The 22,323-nt window shown below is 43.4% G+C and overlaps 1 protein-coding gene across 6 annotated transcripts in view; it reads right to left on the bottom strand.

Annotated features, from left to right (window-relative positions):
• The window catches only part of LOC126355009 (uncharacterized), a 504,064-nt gene that overhangs the window by 119,270 nt on the left and 362,471 nt on the right, over positions 1–22,323 (bottom strand). For all 6 annotated transcript variants that reach the window (XM_050005149.1, XM_050005144.1, XM_050005146.1 and 3 more), the window contains 3 exons: positions 5,369–5,442; positions 5,193–5,235; positions 1,473–1,746 (listed from right to left, as the gene is read on the bottom strand). In XM_050005149.1, the coding sequence (XP_049861106.1) occupies positions 1,473–1,746; positions 5,193–5,235; positions 5,369–5,442 (391 nt within the window). The remainder of the gene's footprint in view (positions 1–1,472; positions 1,747–5,192; positions 5,236–5,368; positions 5,443–22,323) is intronic.

Raw genomic sequence — 22,323 nt, 5'->3', positions numbered from 1 at the left:
ACTACTGCAGTGGATAACCACTACCTACGGATTATGACTCAGAGGAACCCTGACAGCAACATCACCAGGTTGAATAATGCTCTTCATGCAATCACAGGACGTCATGTTACAGCTCTAACTGTGCGATATAGGCTGCTCGATGCGCAGCTTCTGACGTCCATCTTTGCAACCACAACACCATGGAGTGCAGTACAGATGATCCCAATATCAAGCCAAATGGACTGCTCAGGATTGGCATCACATTCTCTTCACTGATGAGTGTCATATAGTCCTTTAACCAGACAATTGTCGGAGATGTGTTTGGAGGAAACCTGGTCAGGCTGAATGCCTTAGACACACTGTCCAGCAAGTGCAGCAAGGTGGAGCAAGGCGGAGGTTCCCTGCTGTTTTTGAATGGCATTGTGCGGGTTCGACGTACGCCGCTGGTGGCCATGGAAGGCGCCATAAATGCTGTACGATATGCGAATGCCAGCCTCCGACTGACAGTGCTTCCATATCGACAGCATATTGTCAAGGCATTCATGTTCAAGGACGACAATTTGCACCCCCATTGTGCACATCTTATGAATGACTTCCTTCAGGATAACAACATCGCTCAACTAGAGTGGTCAGCAAGTTCTCCAGACATTAACCCTATCGATCATGCCTGGGATGGATTGAAAAGGGCTGTTTATGGACGACATGACCCACCAACCACACTGAGGGAATTACGCTGAATCGCTGTTGAAGAGTGTGACCATCTGGACCAACAGTCCTTGATGTATGGATAGTATGTCATGATGAATACAGGCATGCATCAAGGCAAGTGGACATGCTACTGGGTATTATAGGAACCTGTGTGTACAGCAATCTGGACCACCACCTCTGAAGGTCTCACTGTATGGTGGTACCACATACAATGTGTGGTTTTCATAAGCAATAAAAAGAGCGGAGATGAGGTTTATGTTGATCTCTGTTCCAATTTTCTGTACAGGTTTTGGAACTGTCGGAACCAAGGTGATGCAAAACTTTTTTTGATGAGTGTTTCTCACTTGATTGAGATTTTCTGCTCACTTCCCATCCCTAATCCATTACATATGGAAACATTTCTATGTCTTTCTTGCATTCATAGTGCCAGACTTACACCTAGTGGCCAAAAATAGAACTAATTTTTTCATGCGTAAATTTGTTCTGCATTAATGCGTTAGCAAATTCACCAAGTGTTGCTGCCATATGATACTTACAGCCCACACTAGACCTCTGTGAGTAGCTGCACTTTTATTACAACCATCCAGTACAATGTGGGCCAACAGTATAGACAAAGCTAGTTCACAATAAAATTCTTAAACATCAGGAGCGTGCATGCATACTACAAACTCAAAATTGATGGTGGTGTACTTTAGGCCCTAATGGTTTTAAGAATCATAGTTTTACTACTTTATTCACAAGATTCATTGCTTTAGTAATAAATATATATTATTATATAGTATTACTTTTGATGGCTGAAGGAAGCGACGTGGAATGCGTGACACTTCATTCTCTGCTATAGGAGGTCCTCCAAATCCTAGATTAAGCAGCACTTCTTCAGGATCAGGCTTGCGGGACTCCAAGAACGAGTCTACACTTGAGCCATGGCTTCCATGAGATGTCACATCTGACTGCACTGAAGATTCACGGACAAGGCCTGGGCTTATCTCTTTCTGCCTGCCTAGCCTGACTTCAGAGACAGCTCCAAACGAAGTTGGACTAATGCATGGCTGGCTGGGACTGAAAAGTTAAACAGCTTATCAGCTTGCAAAAAACATATCAGGATTCTATTTACATTAAAAAACTGATGAAGACAATAGGATAATCAATGTTTAACAGACTGGCAACCCCTACACTAATAATGACAACTAGTACACAACATGGTTCACTGTGCGAGTGAAAACACAATCCACCCTGACAATAATAAACAAGAGCAGTGGGAAGAACATTTGAAGAAAACTTCTTCCATTTTAAAGCGTAAATATTAATAGAGGAAAAGCAGAACTGAAATGTAATGGTAGGTTAATACTGCAACAAAATCCTTTTAGTAAGATTATTTGTATTTGGGAGTATAAGATAATTTGTGTCAGCTATTATTTTTGCCAGTCTTTACTCAAATGTGATTTTATTTTAGACAAATTATTCACTGGTATACAAAGAACAAAGAAAAGTGTGGCAGTCAACACTACATCAAAATCTTCATCATCATAACTAATACATTATGTTGTTTATCAAACAACTTTAAACTATGATAGCATGGAATAAACTTTTCCAAATTATATAAACTTCATAGAAACAGAGGTCAGATTAGCACGATGATATTAAAGATCAAACATCTCCAACAAACTAAAAATAAATAAAATTAGTTCATTTGACAAAAAGATGAGTGTTTCTTTGGCTCCCATATACTAGCCAGGAACACTAAATGTGGACATACTGCGTGATGTTTCAAGAACTGGATTAGCCTATGACTAGAATGGAAAGGTGTGGAACTTCAAACATTTCAAATGAAAGAAGAGCCACTAATCATACACAAAAAGACTAATGCAATTGCAATAAATTGATGAATATATCGAGAGAAAAAGAAAACTCTTCCGCACACTTAAGAGCAATTTTGATAAAGAGGAATATTTTATACTAGTCACTGGCTTTGACCTGTAACACATGGAAACATCTAACAAACACTGTAAACAACCTGGCAACTGTAATGTTGAATCAGCTACCCCCACAAAAAAGGGGGGGCTCTAAACTACAGATTCATCTGTCATCACAATGTAGTGTTTTCCTTTCGCATTCTGAGGCTGCCTCAACTCACAACCAGACTGCCACCTTCCAACCTAACTTAGACCTCCAGCAAAACTGCGGATCTCTGTCACCACAGCAAAGTTCTTTGCTTGCTAATTTGTCGGCTTCACCAACAAGCAACCAAACTGTCAAAATATGCACCAAATGGTGATGTCAATAGCAGCAATTAGCATTAAGTAACAGGTCAAAGCCAAAAACTAGTGTTTTGAGTATTCCTCTTGACTCAGCAGTATTCCTCTGGACTCAGCAATCCACAATACATACAGAGCGAGTTCTTGAAACCTATGTTTCCACAAAGAATCCTCAAATTGTAAGCACTCCATTTGAAATTATAAAAGAATTTTTAAATACAATAATCATAATCTCCGCTATAAATCAGTAACCCCCAATCTTTAAGACTAAAACATTATCACAATGATATTTCCTGAACCCTAGAACACTAAAAGTAGGAGATGTTACATTGTTACTGAGCAGTCTTACATTTTACTATTCCACATTATATTCAAAGGAAGTCATAACCCTGATACAAAAATTACCATTCTTTATTTTTTACAGAAACTGAAGTAGCTGTGCTTTATATATTTAGATGTACTGAACACTAAAATCAAGGTTAAAATTGTGTCCTAGCTCAGGGTTACAAATAAATGAGCTTTTTACAATTCACAGTCACACTTACAGGACATTAGGAGAGCTGCATGCAAAGGCACTGTGACAAGGGTTTCTCTGCTGTGGGTGAGGTGGACACTTCCAGCACAATTTGACAACACTGCTTCACACCATGACTCATGTGCACCATCCACGCATGTGAGCATTGTCGAATGAACAAACCAGAAACAGTTTTAATTGTTACAGTGATGAAAGTATTCAGTTTTTTTGTACCACAAACAAAAGGCTGTTTCATATACATGAAGCACGTTTTAAAAAGCATATATCTCATACAGAGAACACAATATTTTAATTCATTGCATTTGTGTAGTATAACTACTTCTCTCGTGGGACAGAGGCACATAGGACAGTGGACTCTTGCTATGTTGGCTTTCACCTGCTGGATGCTACAGACAGAGGCTCCAGACACCACCCACAAGAAGAAGGCAAAGAGAGGCATGAATAAACTAGGTAAGTTCAATTAATGTATATATCCTATTGGTTACAGTAGCAGTAGACATGAAATGTTAAGTCCCATCTTATCTGTAATCCTGAGCTAGTAGACAATTTTAATCATGATATCCGTGTTCAGTACATTGAACTCTATAAAGATTGTCTACATTGGGTTCTGCAAAAAATGCACAGTGGACCAATGTAATTTCCAGTTTATGCAATAGTTAATTACAGTAATAATGTCACCAACAGTAATAAGCCCTGTATTGACACTAGCACACTGGTGGGAAATACAAATTTGTATCAACTCAATCACAAATTTTAGGATGGTAAAGTAATCTAGGTAAGTCACATCTTTGTTCTCTCACAACTGATTGCTTAAAATATGTGGTTTTCTGCAAAGTATTGATGAATACAAACCTTGCAACATCTCAAGTTAAAAACAGTGAAAATATGTTGACAGGAAAGAATTTTAAAAAATCCATATTTTATATGCAAAAGAACTAGAGGAATAGTGGTCCTAGTAAAGATTTGGATGTGTCTGCAGACAGTTACTTCAGATGATAAAATGCTAATTTATATCAACAAAGCAAATGAAAAAATTAACAATAATGTAATAAATCACTGTTGTGGCACCAATATAGTTCAATCTCCTTTCTTCAAACTTGTCATTTGTTCTGCAACTTGTAGCTGAGGTTACTTTTATTCTGCTTCAGAAATTTTCTAAATGGGCACACATTTACAGTAATAGCCACAACTTTGAACTGCAAGCAGCGCCTCTGAAGAAATAACAATCAAGTCACAGTTCACACAGGAAGAAACTGCAAATACATCATCTGTGGCATCACAACTACAAAAGAAAGTTATCAAATATTTCTTGATGTAGTTATGAAACTGAAATCATTCTCTGACACTGGTACAATTAATGCACTTTCCGTTCAGTTACCACCATCGTCTAATTATCAGCACCAGTGTTTTCTGCACAACTGAAACAGTTTTCTTCACAATTTTATTCTCTTAAATTACTTGTGCTGATCGTCATTAATCTCGACACTGTCCAAGAGTCTTCTCATAGTTATACTACACAAATGCAATGAATTAAAATGTGGTGTTCTCTGTATGAGATATATGCTTTTTAAAACGTGCTTCATGTATATGAAACAGCCTTTTGTTTGTGGTACAAAAAAACTGAATACTTTCATCACTGTAACAATTTTTGCTTTTGTTCTAGTATCTCATTTATAGCTACTTTTAAAAATAAATCACTACAAAAGAGTACATACCTTACAATTGTAACAGGAGGGCACCCATTGTACAGTAGGCCAGCTGCAATGAATAACTACTTGTTAGATTAAGTTTTATGACCTCTTTACATAGTATTAACAAACAAATTATTTGGCAGGCACTGAAATAACTGCAGAGATAAATTCATCCATTTTTGCAACACTATGATACCAACCTTCAGCTCCCAGACCTAGATCCAACGCCTCTTCACCGTCTTCTATAGGCAGTTCTTCAGAGTCTTCTTCATTCCTGAGAGTAAAAATATTTTAATCACTTACACTAGTAATGTAATACACAGAGAGATAACAATATCTCATATAGTCATTGGTAATGTAGAAGCAGCCTACCAGATATAAAACTAAATATTTTTCTATCATATAAAACAGAGGAAATAAGCCAAAAACTTCATTAACTTTTGAATACTGCAGGAAGGAGAAAACAAATGCCTTTATATGGGAGATAAATAAAAACTGACATACAATTGCAGTAATGCTGTGTGGCGGCGAATATCTTAGCGTGTTTACTGCTCCCAACTAGTGTTGCTATAATAGTTAATTTTATACATCAGTTTCTCAACCCCTTAAATTACATACTTAAACACTGAAATGTCATGTAGGATGTTTTTAATCGCTCTTTTGATGGAATGGTCGTACTATGCAAGAAAATACTAGTATATAAGCTGGAGACGAAACAAGACATCAACTACTTCCAACTGTATAGTTTAATGACACTGAAAACCAAACACAGCCATATTTTTTTCGACTCGAAAACCTAGTTACCTTAAGCGACACATGCGACACTCTCTGCAGAGGAGACCTGGAGGCGAGTACATGACATTTCAAACAGTTGACAAATTGCCAGACCGCTGCTCGTGTAGTAGAGGGGAGCCGCGTGCCCTACGGGTCTTCCTTCCGACAAAGCAACTCAAGAAGAAGCAAATCCAATAAAGCAAACGGCAGAGAAGCGCACCTCATGCGGGAAGTCCGCAGCCAGGCCTTGGCGCGCTCGCACAGCCGCTTCCACAACACGGACCACGGCTCCTCGGCCGCCATCTGCACCAGTGACATGCTCCAGGACCTGTGCAGGTGCCCGGGTCTCGTTTCGAAAAGCACTGCTCGCACTCCATGCTGGTGCTTCGACGACAGTCTAAAGGGGCGCTACGAACCTATCTAGCAACCACTTCCCAATACGGGATCGAATACCGCATTGCAATGGACTTCGTGCACATTAAAGGTTCGCATTGCAGCTGTCGCCGTCTATTTTTAACCCCCCCCCCCCCCACCCCCCTCCCATTCTCGCCATTACCGAACTGACTATCCCTTGATACCGCAGGATGTGTGCTATCAACCGACCCCTTGTTCTAGTTAGGTTGCAACAATCACCCCCCCCCCCCCCCCCCACACACACACAATTCGACTCAGTACCTCTTTTATATCAACACACTGATATACCTAGACAATCCTCACCATTCTCTGGGGCAGCGCCACATTTCAAGGAGCCTCTGTCAGATGCGCTTTTCTTGTTGTAACCCGTCTACATTTTATATCCCCGATACGTCGTCGATCAGCAGTTAATTTGCTGCCCAAATAGAATAACTTATCTACTGCTTTTATTTCCACAGCATCGCCTGATTTAATTCGACAACATACCATTATCCCTGTTTTACACTTGCTGATGTTCATCCTATCTCTTTTCACGACACACTCCATGCCGTTCAACCGATCTTGCAAGTTCTTTGCGGTCTCTAACAGAACTAAAATGTCGTCGGCAAACCCCAAACTTTTAATTGCTTCAGCTTCAACTTTTAATTCCCTTTCTACACCATCACTGTGGACCCGGTTGGGTCTTTAAAAGCTTCAGTAACACCCAGTCTTTTGGCGCTGGAATATTAGTATTAAGATTTTTCTGTAATCATATCACTTTTCCTCGCCTTTGGCTTCCGGAAATTTGGTGTGTTCTGTACGTTGTAAATCAATACAAAGGCCTAAATCTGCACATGCACGAATAACAGTGGAAACAAAGGCAGAGAAAATTCGTTGCAATGGAAAGAACTTAAAGGTTCCGTTTCCTAGACGCAGAAGAAATAGAGGAACAGGGTTATATCAGTTTCCTATTACATCCTTCCTCACAGGAACCAATATATTCCGATATCTTCTTAAGATGACAATAGCGTAACACACATCCCTAAGGGAACTCACACTCTGTATTCACGGTATTGTATTTATGTCAGAGATGCCATTTAGTGGATTTCCAACACACTCACATGTACTGTTTCACCTACGACGTGCTGAAAACGAGAAATGGTGGAGTCTGCTCTGGATCCCTGAAGAAAGGAGGCAAGCGAGTGGCTCATTCGGGGCGAGGATGCGTAGCGTCACAGACAGTTCCACGTTTCATACTCTGAGCCTTGCCTTTTGCCTACGGCAAATGTGCGACTTCAAAGCGGCAGTGATTGCTGACCGACGGCTGCGATTTTCAAAGCCGAGCGTACACTGATTGTTATTCGAGGGGAGCCTTATATCACATCATGAAGCTAATATATCGCTGTAGTAGTTTCTGGTCACAGAAATGTCCCCTTACACACTCAATCGAACGGCTAGTTTCTGATCGAACGCTTTAGTGGCCTCGGCGGGGAAGAGGAATAAGGAAGGGTGAGGTGGTAGTAGAAGTAGTGGTAGTGGTATTAGTAGTGGGATACCTTTTTGGGAGCTGTAGTGAATGTAGGGTACTTGCTTTCGCCGGCCCTATTACGAAACGGTTACCGCACATGAATATTAGGCTGGTCTGCGCGGATATAGTTTCCGAACAGCGCGTTAGACGAGGACTTAGTAAGCGTGTGCATGGACGTCGTTCTGTTGACATTATGGCTGGAGGTAACGCGAAACCGTTCTCCGTTCCGCTACCGAATCCGTTTTATCTTTCCTCACCCACTGTTTAGAAGCGTTCTACGTAGAAAGCGGTAGCCACAGCATGCTTATGTTCTGCACGGAAATTCTCCGAAGAAAATGCACAGGTCGATCGTTTTGAGCGCTCCTTATAAAAGATGAATACCAGTCCTACCGAAGGGAAGGAGATATGGGAATGTGTGTTGAGTGGCCTGGTAAACTCGACGACTACTTATCGAGGAACTGACTGATTTCGGTTTGTTAACGGACAGAGACCGCCGACAGTTGAGGAGGGTCGTAATGTGTAATAGGCAGACATCTATCCAGACCATCACACAGGAATACAAAACTGCATCAGGATACACTGCAAGTACTATGACAGTTAGGCGGAGGTGAGAGAACTGATTTCATGGTCGAGCGGTTGGTCATAAGCCACACATCACGCCGGTAAATACCAAACGATGTCTCGCTTGGAGTAAGAAGCATAAACATTGGATTGAACAGTAAAAAAAGTTTTGTGGAGTGACGAATCACGGTACAAAATGTGGCGAACCGATGGCAGGGTGTGGGTATGGCGAATGCCCGATGGACGTCATCTGCCAGCGTGTGTAGTGCCAACAGTAAAATTCGGAGACGGAGGTGTTATGGTGTGGTTGCTCGTTCCTTAGAGGGGGCTAGCACCCCTTGTTGTTTTGCGTGGCACTATAACAGGACAGGCCTACATTGATGTTTTAAGCACCTTCTTGCTACCCACTGTTGAAGAGCACTTCGGGGATGGCGATTGCATGTTTCAAAACGATCGAGCACATGTTCATAACGCACGGCCTGTGGCGGAGTGGTTACACTACAATAACATCCCTGTAATGGACTGGCCTGCACAGAGTCCTGGCCTGAATCCTATGGAATACCTTTGGGATGTTTTGGAACGCCGACTTCGTGCCAGGCCTCATCGATCGACATCGATACCTCTCCTCAGTGCAGCACTCCGTGAAGGACGGATTGCCATTCCCCAAGAAACCTTCCAGCACCTGACTGAGCGTATGCCTGCGAGAGTGAAAGCTCTCATCAAGGCTAAAGGTGGGCCAACACCATACTGAATTCCAGCATTAGCGATGGAAGGCGACAGGAACTTTTAAGGCATTTTCAGCCAGGTACAGGATACTTTTGATCACATAGTGTATCTACAGAACAGTGAGACGGTTGGAAGAAACCGACTCTGCGGATGATCAGTAAAGAAAAACAGGAACACGCGAGGCAATATTGGTCCTGCGACTTATACGCAGTGCCGTATGATTGTTCGCCTGCCTGGGTTACTTCCCTTCAAGTGGGGGACACTTTCAACATTTAATTTGAAAATTTGTAAGTAAAAATGAATATTCAATAAGTTAATAACTTTTATTTCATTGAGCTTCATTTCGGTATATTCACTGGGGCATACGGCACGTGCGGATAACCATCATACGGCATGTCAGAGAGACTTTTTGAACACCCCGTATTAGAAGACAGGCACATATATTCGTATAGCATTTTTAGGTTATGGGATAAAAGCTGCTGATGTTGACTAGAACACACTCTTTGGAATCCTGAAGTTATCTGGAAAGCAATACAGGGAGTGAAAGGACATTTTTATGCAGAAACTAGACAGCTGTTATGAGAGTCGTAGAACGTGAAATGGAGCGCGTAGCAGGAAAGGGAATGAGACAGGCCAGTAGTCCGTTCCCCGTGTTATTCAATCTGTACGTAGAACAAGCAATAAAATGGCGAAGAAATAAAACTATAAGATTTGTCGATGATATTTTAATTCTACGAGGGCTATTCAGAACGTAGGGAACGTTCTGGCATTAAAAAAAAAATAACCAAGTACAAGAAATAAATTTTATTATATACATCTTAAAGCGCGACTGACATACTACTTTTCCACATAGTCACCAAACACATTGAGGCACTTATCATACTGGTGGACAAGCTTTCAAAGACCTTCGTCTTAAAATTCTGCAGCCTGAGACTTCAGCCAGTGAGTCACGGCCGCCTGGAGTTCAGCATCGTCATCAAAGCGCTGCGTTGCAAGCCAGTTCTTAATCTTGGGAAACAAGCGGAAGTTGCTTAGTGCAAAATCGGGGCTGTAGGGCGGATATGGGAAAATTTCCCATCTGAATGCATTAAGGAGTTCTTTAGTGCGGTTTGCCATGTGAGGTCGGGCACTGTTGAGCAAAACAAAATTTTGGACGTCAGCTTTCCTCCGCGTATGGTTTGAACTGCTCTTCTAAGGCTGTGCAAAGTTTGACAATACCGTGCAGAATTTATGGTTGCTCCACGTTCGAGAAAATCAATAAGCACGCCTCGCCTATCCCAAAACACTGTCGCCATCAGTTTCCTTGCTAACAAGGTTTGCAAACATTCTCTTGTTTTTTGGGGGGACCATGTGTGCTCCAACTCCATAGACTGTAATTTTTCTCGCAATTCACGTGTTTCGTCCAAGTCTCGTCACCGGTTACGATTCTATCCAATAATGAATCACCATGTTTATGGTAGGCCTCCGGAAATGTCAACGTTGCCCCATTCGCTGTTCTTTATGGTGATCTGTAAGCATTTTGGGCACTCATCGTGCACATAATTTGTGGTAGTCTAGCTTTTGAGTGACAATTTCGAACAACAAAGTCCGTGAAACTTGTGGAAAAAAAACGAAAGCTCAGTTATTGTGAAGCTACGGTTTTTACGAATAGTTTCATCAACTTTAGCGACAAGTCACAATGCTCAGGCGTCCACCCTTCTCTTTTACATGAACGTTGGTTCGGCCATTTTTAAACCGAATGCACCATTTCCGGACGATACATTCACTCATTACGTTGTTTCCGTACACTTCACACAGTTCACGATAAATTTCTATAGGTTTTAGATTTTCTGCCAATAAAAACCGTATCACAGACCGCACCTCAACTGGTGGGATTTTCGATTGCAGCGCACATTTCAAATCCGAATATTGAAAAAACCAGACACCCAGAGAAGTTCCCGCTGTCACGGATGGATACTGACTGAGCTGCCGAGCACGCACATACCAAAGTATACGCTATCGGCGAGCGCCAAGCGGCGTCAGTATTTCGTGAGATCCCTTCTGCTATGTAAACGTTTTCAGGCGCTTTTGTGTTTTCTTGCTGTGTACTACTTTCTGAATAGCCCTCGTATCAGAGGTGGCAAAGGACTTAGAAGTTCAGCTGAATGGAATGGAAGTGTTTTGAAAATATGGAAATACGTGGATAATACTTCGTGTGGTTTAGTAGCGTATTTCTGAATCGCCCTTTTTTAAACTAAAGGATACATTTAAACACGTCCACTTGATCATTCTTGTTTCATAAGGTTGTATTTTAAGCCAGTTCAAAACATTGACACGGTAATTCTACTACCTCCCCTTCATCCAGCCTTTACACTAGAAATCTTATACCGAGCGAAGTGGCGCAGTGGTTAGCACACTGGACTCTCATTGGGGAGGACGACCGTTCAATCGCGCGTCCGGTAATCCTGATTTATGTTTTCCATGACTTTCCTAAATCGCTCTAGGCAAATGCCTGGATGGTTCATTAGAAAGGGCACGGCCGGCTTCCTTCCCTGTCCTTCCCTAATCCGATGAGACCGATGACCTCACAATTTGGTTTCTTCCCCCAAACAACCCAACCCTACATATCCGCACACCATCGTTACTTCCTGTTTCTTAGAGATTAATACGAGGGCCCTAAAAGCGCGGCTTCATAGTAAGACGTGGACATAATTGAAGCGTGTTTGCAGCGTGTGGCGCAAGAAAGGAATTTTGACGGGGATAGTTGCAAAGTATGCTTTGATAAATATTCGGCACTTCCCTATTTATGCTAGTGGTATGTGTGTTTTATTTTCACATATATATTTACAGATCACATGAAATTTTTATAACTGAAAGATGCATTTTTTTAATACATATAAATTATGGCATATAATTTCTTAAGTAGCATACTAAAACCATATATTCCTAAACAGTAATTATCAACACTATTGTCTTTAATATTCGGCCACAACATAATTTTTCTTGAATGTCCGACTTCGTGAGATCCCTTCTGCTTTGTGAACGCTTTTGTGTTTTTTTTTCTGTGTACTAAAGCTCCAGTTAGTTACTATTCATCCTTCAGCTTCTTTTTCCACGTCTTCTTCGAGTTGATTATGGTTCTCCCCATCCTACCACCGAGTTCCTCCCTTTGACTCTATACTGGTTTCATTCTTTAACAATTTATGCTATGTGCTACAAGTCATTAACTTGGAAAAAAACCTTAATGTAGATCTAATAGCCAACTTTTCTGTCCTCCTGTGCAAATTTCGCTCTAAGAAGCTGATATATCTCTCTTTGTTTAACGTACTATTACTGAAAGTAACCTCTCCCAACTGGTATCGAAATACAGTCCCATGTTAAAGGCCGGCCGGGGTGGCCGAGCGGTTCTAGGCGCTACAGTCTGGAACCGCGCGACCGCAGGTTCGAATCCTGCCTCGGCATGGATGTGTGTGATGTTCTTAGGTTAGTTAGGTTTAACTAGTTCTAAGTTCTAGGGAACTGATGACCTCAGTAGTTAAGTCCCATAGTGCTCAGAGCCATTTGAACCATTTTTGTAAATATTTAGCCCGCATCTCGTCATTTGGTTTTCGCCACACCAATGCTCTTCTGTTTATTGAAAAGACGTTGAACGTGCGCCCATCTGTATATACAACATGTTCCATCTCTTTGACCCTTTGATCCACTTGGTTCAGGTGTGATTTTTTCCTTGCCACTCTTCCGCTGTAACCCCTTCCCCCCTTTCTTCTCTCATAACCCTCCGGACAGACGATGCACTTATTAGCTAACAATATTTTTGCAGCATTTAGGTTGCAATTTTACGTATACCTGATTGACAGTTACCCATAGTCCTTATTATGATTAATCGCCTGTTTCTTTCATTCACCTTCCATGGCTACACTTTTTGCGAGACAGAATCTATCGTACACCCTAACCCCCTCCCCCCCCACCTCCCTCCTCCTCCTCCTCCTCCTCCTCCTCCTCCTCCTCCTCCTCCTCCCCGAATCGTCACATAATTTTATCATCAACAGTACTACTGGCTACATTCAATAAATCAAAAATATCTCGTGTGTGTGACCCTTCGGACCGCGAAACATGACAAGTCGTCTCTGTTCGAACGTCGGCTAACTTCCCTTGAATCCCGTTACGGCTTTTCAGGCCACGTAGTAGGAGAGATGATAGCAAGTGACCTTCATGGAGAAACAAGTTACATCGTGAATGAGATTTTCTCTCTGCAGCGGAGTGTGCGCTGACATGAAACTCCCTGGCAGATTAAAACTGTGTGCCGGACCGAGACTCGAACTCAGGACCTTTGCCTTTCGCGGGCAAGTGCTCTACCAACTGAGCTACCCAAGCACGACTCACGCCCCGTCCTCACAGTTTTACTTCTGCCAGTACCTCGTCTCCTGCCTTCCAAGCTTAACAGAAGATCTCCTGCGAACCTTGCAGAATTAGCACTCCTGAAAGAAAGGATATTGCGAAAGGCAAAGGTCCCGAGTTTCAAGTTAAATCGTACCAACCAAAACGTGCATTTATACAATGGAACTCAAGTTACGGCCTTAAGTGACCGGATTTTAAAATCCACTCCTTTACGCCCTTTCAAATTCATTATTTAAAAAATGTTTCCTAACATTTTGCAGTTATTCAGTCAACGCTTTGTTATTTAACAGCTATCTGGCTTCTGATCCGGAGAGTTTTTTTTTTTTTTTTTTTTTTTTTTTTTAGATCTGATACGTAATCACTCAAGTGAAATCGAAAACTATTAAAAATATTGCCTGACCGAGGACCAAATACTTATGAGAGCCTCTGTGCGTATTCTGTTGAGTGCAACGCCAGCTCGGAAGCTCCAAGGGAAGCTTATGGAAGCGCCTTAGGAACGGAGTCCGTGCGTGCCTTTCGCGCTCTGCAAGAACTCGACCGAGCCGTGAGTGGGCAGTGTGTGCTGGCTTAGCCGGACTAGAGGCGGCAAAGCGGGCAGCGGCCTCTGAGGGCTTCCGACGGCGGGCAGGGCCGCCGCATTGATCCGCTTTGCTTCTCGAGCCCTCTCCAGCTCAACCGCCGACAACTGCGCTGCAGATTGGCCGAACAGACAGCTCCAGCGCTCCGAGGAGGCGTCCATCGCCGGATTACGTCGTGTCCTGAGTGCTTCTACAGTGCAACAAGCAGGCACAGTGCTCAATGTGATTCTAGCATTATGCTCTGCTTATCCCTCTAAAGTTAGTTCCTTTTTGTATTGCACTGGTTCTCAACCTTCGAGATCTTCTTCGGAAGATCAGAAGTCACCCAAACACCAATAAATTCCATGCCATACAAAATTTTAGAAAACCTAGTATAAAAATATATGTATGTACGTACGTATGTTCTGTACGTACAGTGATTAGCCAGAACAACATGACCACCGACCTGCTACCGATATAAACACGTCCAGGCGATAGCAGCGTCAGCGACGGAGACGGAGAGGAAGAGGAAGAGAAAGAGAAAGCAGCAGTGTGTATAATCCGGCAGGGCATCGAGTTGAACTTCGGTCGGAAGACATATGGATGCAGCATTCCATGCAGCTTCAACTGCGGCACAGTTCATTAACTGCAATGGTTGACGAGTGGTGGTGTGTCAGTCTCTTGGCAAACAGTGTCCAGAAGTTTTCAATGAGTGAGATATCTGAAGAATGTCTTGGCCAGGAGAACAGGATAACAACTTCCGTATCGAGGTAGTTATCCTGTTGAAAGATAACTTTACGGAGACCTCAAAGATAAAGGCACAGCCACTGACCTTAATAAGTCATCTTTCTAAATTACTGGTTTTGCGGAAAACAGGTGTCCGAGTCATGCATCCAGTTCAATCCCATACCATCATCAAGCCTGGAGTAGGCCCTCAGGACGATTATAAATGCAATCTGGCAACGTTCGTTCTCCTGAGAGTCTCTACATCTGGATACGTCCATCGTATTTGAACTGCTGTGAAAAGTGACGTGGTGCCACTAACGTGTCCAGTGTTGTTGCTCAACGCACTACTATCGGCGTGCATCACTTTTATGCCTCATCAAGGAAAACAGTGTCTATCCTCTCAGGCGCTAGTCAAGTGGGGTTGTTGAAATCTTGTATAGTGTTGAGTATGGGCTCCTGAACCCATGGAGTCCATATTCAAATGACAATCGTGGGACTCCTACCAACGCGAGCAGCAATATTGTGGAACGACAGATCACAATCTCTATAGGCTACCGTAATACCGCTGTCCAGTTCCAGCATCTGCTGGTAGATACTTCTCCTTACATGAATCACAAAAGATTCTCACAAACAAACAACATTAAAATGCGAATTATGAAAGACAAAGCTGTTACGTTATCTATCATGGCGCTACCCCTATCTACTTTGAGTAGTTGTGATGAAATGCTGATCATATGCAATCATGTGCAAAGCCAATCACGTAGCATGTTTCACACAATTTCTCGCTTTCGTGGTGTTGCAGTTTCAATGGTCAGCAGTGCAATTTTCTGACGAGACGCTGCCTGCGTGTAAAGAAGCAACCAAGCTACCTTGTTAAGTGTGATACATCCTAATGATGTGGACCAAGTCATTTTACATATTATTAGAAGACTAAGTACAAATGATGTTGCATAGCATAAAAATTTTACTTAACATCACGTATATAGCAAGATAATGTTTTGCATGTTATTGGCTAAAAGGTACTTACCATATATTCAATGGCATGGATTGAGCTACTGCTTAAGCATTTTAAATATTAAGATGTCAGATAGGAGCGTTCTCTACTGTCTGGGATAAAATGACTTGTGATGAACATAATTAATTCTTCTAGGCTTAATAATGGCCATCGTTTTTCATGCCGTACTATAATCGGTTGCCGGTCGCGGTGGTCTAGCGGTTCTAGGCGCGCAGTCCGGAACCGGGCGACTGCTACGGTCGCAGGTTCGAATCCTGCCTCGGGCATGGATGTGCGTGATGTCCTTAGTTTAGTTAGGTTTAAGTAGTTCTAAGTTCTAGGGGACTGATGACCTCAGATGTCAAGTCCCATAGTGCTCAGATCCATTTGAACCAACCAAACAGCGAGGTAATCGGTCCCATCGGGTTAGGGGAGGATGGGGAAATAAATCGGCCGTGCCCTTTCAAAGGAACCATCCCGGCATTTGTCTGAAGTGATGTAGGGAAATCACGCCATGCCATGGATGATAAGCGCATATTATTGTTATTGGACGCTTTTGTCCAATGAAAATATTCCTTTTTCTGAAAATGAATTGACAGGAAATACAAATGACTGTAATTAAGCAAAATATTTTCATTTACTGATTTGTTTCCTGCCAATATTTGAAACCATATGAAGTGAAAAAGGATCCGAATTCTTGGCTTAAGAACAACTAAAATGAGGCTGTTTTTTCTTTGTTAGTTTAAACTATCATCAATAAGTACGCAGTTTATGTGGTACGTTATTAACTCTCGCCTGTTGATAAATTTATCGTTGGTGTTGTACGTCCTGATATGTCGAGTAAAATTTGTTGCGCTTATATAAAAAAAAAAACCCAAGAATATCTAATAAAAGTTTCAATCATTTCGAAAACGTAAGTTCCTATGTTATCATATTTGCACTGGGATTTGCTATAATATTTCAATCATATCTGTAGATACAACTCAAACAACAGTGAACCTACGATTGAACCTTGGGGAACGCCATTACTGATTTCCACGAGATCAGAGACATGTCGTCTATTTCGAGTTGTTGCAGGCCGACATATAACTTTATGCATTCATTTTGCTAAGTATGATGTGAGCCACTGGTAAGTGGTAATGGTAAGCTTCCATGTTCCGCTGGATATGAGAACAGCAGGTGAGAATAATGAAATTTGGAAATTGTGGTAAGTTCCTATGGGACCAAACTGCTGAGGTCATCGGTCCCTAGGCTTACACACTATTTAATCTAACTTACGGTAAGGCCAACACACACACCCATGCTCAAGGGAGGACTCGAACCTCCGAAAGGGGGGGGGGGGGGGGGGGGGGGGCGCCAACCGTGGCAAGGAGCCTAAGGCCTAAGAACGCACGGCTATCCCGCGCTGCGAGAAGAATGAAATTTTCACTTTTCAGCGGAGTGTCCGCAGATATGAAACTTCCCGGCAGATTAACACTCCACTGAAGAGTGAAAATCTCATTCTGAAAAATCTCGCAGGCTGTCGCTAAGCCATGTCTCCGCAATATCCTTTCTTCCAGGAGTGATATTTCAGCAAGGTTCGCAGAAAATCTTCTGTGAAGTTTGGAAGGTAGGATACGAGGGATACTGGCGGAATGTGAGACGGGTCGCGAGTCGTGCTTGGGTAGCTCAGCTGGCAGAGCACTTGTCCGAAAAAGACAAAGGTCCTGAGTTCGAGTCTCGGTGCGGCACACAGTTTTAATGTAACAGGAAGTTTCAGCACGTGAGAAGTTTGGGGATCTGTGTATATACACTGATGGCAAAAAATAGCAACACCAAAATATAATTAATGTAGGGTGATGACAGAGACTTTGTCTGGGTTACGTATTTAAGTGATTACTATTCCAAGATAACAAGTTAGTTTAAGTGCGAGATAAGCCACTGTAATTGTGAAATGCTGGTACATTAATAACTGATAAATGGCCAGAATGTTGAATGCAAGCATGGAAATGTGCATGCACTGTGTCATACAGGTGTCAGTTTATGGGATGGAGTTCGATGACTGTTGCACTTGGTCGGTCAATACAACGCTGTCTGTGGGTGACGCTGGAGTTGGTGTCCGATAATGCCCCTTACAAGCTCGATTGGAGACAGATCTGGTGCTCGAGCAAGCGAAGACAATTTGTCGACACACTGTAGAGCAAGTTGTATTACACAGCGGTACGTGGGCGAGCGTTATCCTGTATAAAACACCCCCTGGAATGCTATTCATGAATAGCAGCACAACAGATCGAATCACCAGACTGACGTAAATATTTACAGTCAGGGTGCGTGAGATAACCCCGACAGAGCTCTTGCCGTCATACAAAATTGTACTCCGGAACGTAAATCCAGGTATTGGTCCAGTGTGCCTAGCACGCAGACTCGTTCGTTGCAGGTTCTCATACTAAAGTATATTACAAGAGCCTTAGCTACTTCCTCCAGTTGCTCCTCGCTTTTGCTATCAATTTGTTGTCAGGTGACGAGGCAATTACCTACCTTAAGAAAGTCATAGTTACTCCCTCCAGTTGCTCCCCCTTTTCGGCCACCTTCACATTCTCTGCTTACTGTGGCCAGTCCGCCAGAAGCGATACGCAACTATATGCAGTGAGTCTTATTTACTCCCTCCAGTTGCTCCGCCGGCCAGTGTGGCCGTGCGGTTCTAGGCGCTTCAGTCTGGAACCGCATGGCCGCAGGTTCGAAGCCTGCCCCAGGCATGGCTGTGTGTTATATCCTTAGGTTAGTTAGGTTTAAGTAGTTCTAAGTTCTATGGGACTGATGACCACAGATGTTAAGTCCCATAGTGCTCAGAGACATTTTGAACCAGTTGCTCCTCGCGTTTGCTAACATTTTTGGTCGGGTGCCGAGGCATTTGGCTACCTTTAGAGTGTCATAGTTACTCCTGCCAGTTGCTCCACCATTTAGGACACCTTCACATTCTCATTCTCATTTTACCGTGGCAAGTCCGCCAGATGCAATACGCAAGTATATGACAAGAGTCTTAGCTACTTCCTCCAGTTGCTCCTCGCTTTTGCTATAAATTTTTGGTCGGGTAACAAGGCATTTGCCTACCTTAAGAAAGTCATAGTTACTCCCTCCAGTGGCTCCCCGTAAATCCAGGTATTGATCCACCCGTAAATCCAGGTATTGATCCCGTCTGCCTAGCACGCAGACTCGTTCGTTGCAGGTTCTCAAATGATCTCATGGTAACCAACACATGGCCATCACTGGCGCCACGGCGGAGCCAGTTTCCATCAGAAAGCACGTCATACCTCCATCGTGCTCTCCACTGAGCTCTCGCGTGACACCACTGAAGTCGTAAATGGCGATGGTTTGGGATCAATGGAATGCACGCCTCAAGGCGCCTGGTTCGTAGCTGTCCTTTAAGTAACCGATTTTTAACAGTTCTTTGTGTCACTGTGGTGTAAAATGGTTCTTAAATTGCTGCTGAAGATTCAGTACGATGCGCCAGAGCCACACGCCGAACACGGTGGTCTTTCCTCTCCGTATTGCCATGTGGCCGTCTGGAGCCCAGTCTTGTGGCCGTACATTCTCGTGACGAGCGGTGACAGCATCATGTACAACGTCTGCATTCCCGCCAAATATTTCTACAACATCGCAAGAAGGAACATCCAGCTGCTCATAGTTCTATTACACGGTGTTGTTCCAAGTCAGTGAGATGTTGATAATGGCGCCTTTGTCGTCTTTATAGCATTCTTAACTGACAATAACTCACCACGTTCAACCTCAAAGAATTGGAAAAGGGCACAGGTCATCCTCGTTTTCAAGAAGGGTCGTCTAACAGATGTGCAAAACTATAGACCTATATCTCTAACGTCGATCAGTTGTAGAATTTTGGAACACGTATTATGTTCGAGTATAATGACTTTTCTGGAGACTAGGAATCTACTCTGTAGGAATCAGCATGGGTTTCGAAACAGACGGTCGTGTGAAACCCAGCTCGCGCTATTCGTCCACGAGACTCAGAGGGCCATAGACACGGGTTCCGCAAGGAGTTCGATAGTTCCCCACAGTCGTTTATTGAACAAAATAAGAGCATATGGACTATCAGACCAATTGTGTGATTGGATTGAAGAGTTCCTAGATAACAGAACGCAGTATGTCATTCTCAATGAAGAGAAGTCTTCCGAAGTAAGAGTGATTTCAGGTGCGCCGCAGGGGAGTGTCGTAGGACCGTTGCTATTCACAAACTACATAAATGACCTTGTGGATGACATCGGAAGTTCACTGAGGCTTTTTGCGCATGATGCTGTGGCATATCGAGAGGTTGTAACAATGGAAAATTGTACTGAAATGAAATGCAGGAGGATCTGCAGCGAATTGACGCATGGTGCAGGGAATGGCAATTGAATCTCAATGTAGACGAGTGTAATGTGCTGTGAATACATAGAAAGAAAGATCCCTTATCATTTAGCTACAATATAGCAGGTCAGCAACTGGAAGCAGTTAATTCCATAAATTATCTGGGAGTACGCAAGAGGAGTGATTTAAAATGGAATGATCATATAAAGTTGATCGTCGGTAAAGCAGATGCCAGACAGATTCATTGGAAGAATCCTAAGATAATGCAATCCGAAAACAAAGGAAGTAGGTTACAGTATGCTTGTTCGCCCACTGCTTGAATACTGCTCACCAGTGTGGGATCCGTACCAGATAGGGTTGATAGAAGAGATTCAAATGGTTCAAATGGCTCTGAGCACTATGGGACTTAACATCTATGGTCATCAGTCCCCTAGAATTTAGAACTACTTAAACCTAACTAACCTAAGGACAGCACACAACACCCAGTCATCACGAGGCAGGGAAAATCCCTGACCCCGCCGGGAATCGAACCCCGGCATGGGAAGCGAGAACGCTACCGCACGACCACGAGCTACGGACGATAGAAGAGAGAGAGAAGATCCAACGGAGAGCAGCGCGCTTCGTTACAGGATCATTTGGTAATCGCGAAAGCGTTACGGAGATGATAGTCTCCAGTGGCAGACTCTGCAAGAGAGACAGAGAGACGCTCAGTAGCTCGGTACGGGCTTTTGTTGAAGTTTCGACAACATACCTTCACTGAGGAGTCAAGCAGTATATTGCTCCCTCCTACATATACCTCGTGCAGAGACCATGAGGATAAAATCACAGAGATTAGAGCCCACACGGAGGCATGCCGACAATCCTCCTTTCCACGAACAATACGAGACTGGAATAGAAGGAAGCACCGACAGAGGTACTCATGGTACCCTCCGCCCCACAACGTCAGGTGGCTTGCTGAGTATGGATGTAGATGTAACTAACACTCATGATCTCTTTACAGCGTGTATTTAAAGTAAACCTGATTTGCATCCTCACAGTGGCGCTACTAACGCCTCTCTCATGCGACTGGCGCGTAATTTAAACAGACGTAGAAACACGGCTACCATCTTTCGTTATATCGCACAACTCCTCCTTGGTGTGGCGATTTGTTTTTTGGTCAGTGTATTTAGGAGCGGTGAGCGCGGGCCTCTCGCTGGCGTTCTCCCCCTGCCTCCAGCCTCGCCGCTCAATGAGGCGCGGCTGCCCTGCCGGCCGTCTGCGCCGCGACAAGCGGCCGGAGCAGCTGACAGCCGCAAGAACCGCCCTCTCTACTTCCATCTCGCTGTCACCAGCCCCGCTCGATGAATGTACGCTGCTGTCGGACGGTTTGCAAAGTGTGCCCGGCTGTCTCCATCCGACTATGCTCTTCAAGGCACTAACAGGGAGGGGAGGGGAGGGGAGGGGAGGGGTGGGGAGGGTGGGGAGGGGAGGGAGGGGAGGGGAGGGGAGGGGAGGGGGAGGAGTAATGAAGAGGGGGAAAAGAAAGTGACTGACTGAGAAAAGGAAAAAAAAGCAGCACTGGAAGAAGACAGGAAACTTTGTTTTACTGTTGAACAATGGAGAACTGCCCATACACGTGAATTTATTGCGGAAAAGCTGTGCGGTTTTCTTAAATGAAACTGAGCGCAGAGTGCAGTGTAACTTGTCCCAGAGGAGTATAACAGCAACAGAGGAAGAGTTCCCGAATTTTCCGTTTTATGGATACGCACAGTTAGGATACTAGGTAAATGATACCTTGTGTTGCGACTGTCATGAGATAACGGGTACGTCCTTAAAATACTGTTCTGGTAAGACATTCCTAGCACCTGGGCTGAGGGTGTGAAGGGGGTGACGTGTAAAAATGTAGGAAAACGAACTATAATAGTATCGAATCTATAGCTTTAGCTGTTGCTACGTTGATAGTGGATACTCGCGATGCACTTTAATCTATCGAGGTGGAAGTGGTGATAGGAATGAGCGACATACACCAGCGTGACAAGGGGATACCTCCTAAAATCGTGCCTGACATTTTTTGCCAAGCATAGTGCAGCAATTCGACATGACATGGACTCAATAAATAGTTGGAAGACCCCTGCAAAAATACTGAGCCATGCTGCCTCTACTAACCGTCCATTATTTGCAATAGAGTTGCCGGAGCAC

This window comes from Schistocerca gregaria, chromosome 3 (genome assembly GCF_023897955.1).
Source record: "Schistocerca gregaria isolate iqSchGreg1 chromosome 3, iqSchGreg1.2, whole genome shotgun sequence".
Classification (NCBI taxonomy): domain Eukaryota; kingdom Metazoa; phylum Arthropoda; class Insecta; order Orthoptera; family Acrididae; genus Schistocerca; species Schistocerca gregaria.
This window is presented reverse-complemented; position numbering and strand designations above follow the sequence as displayed.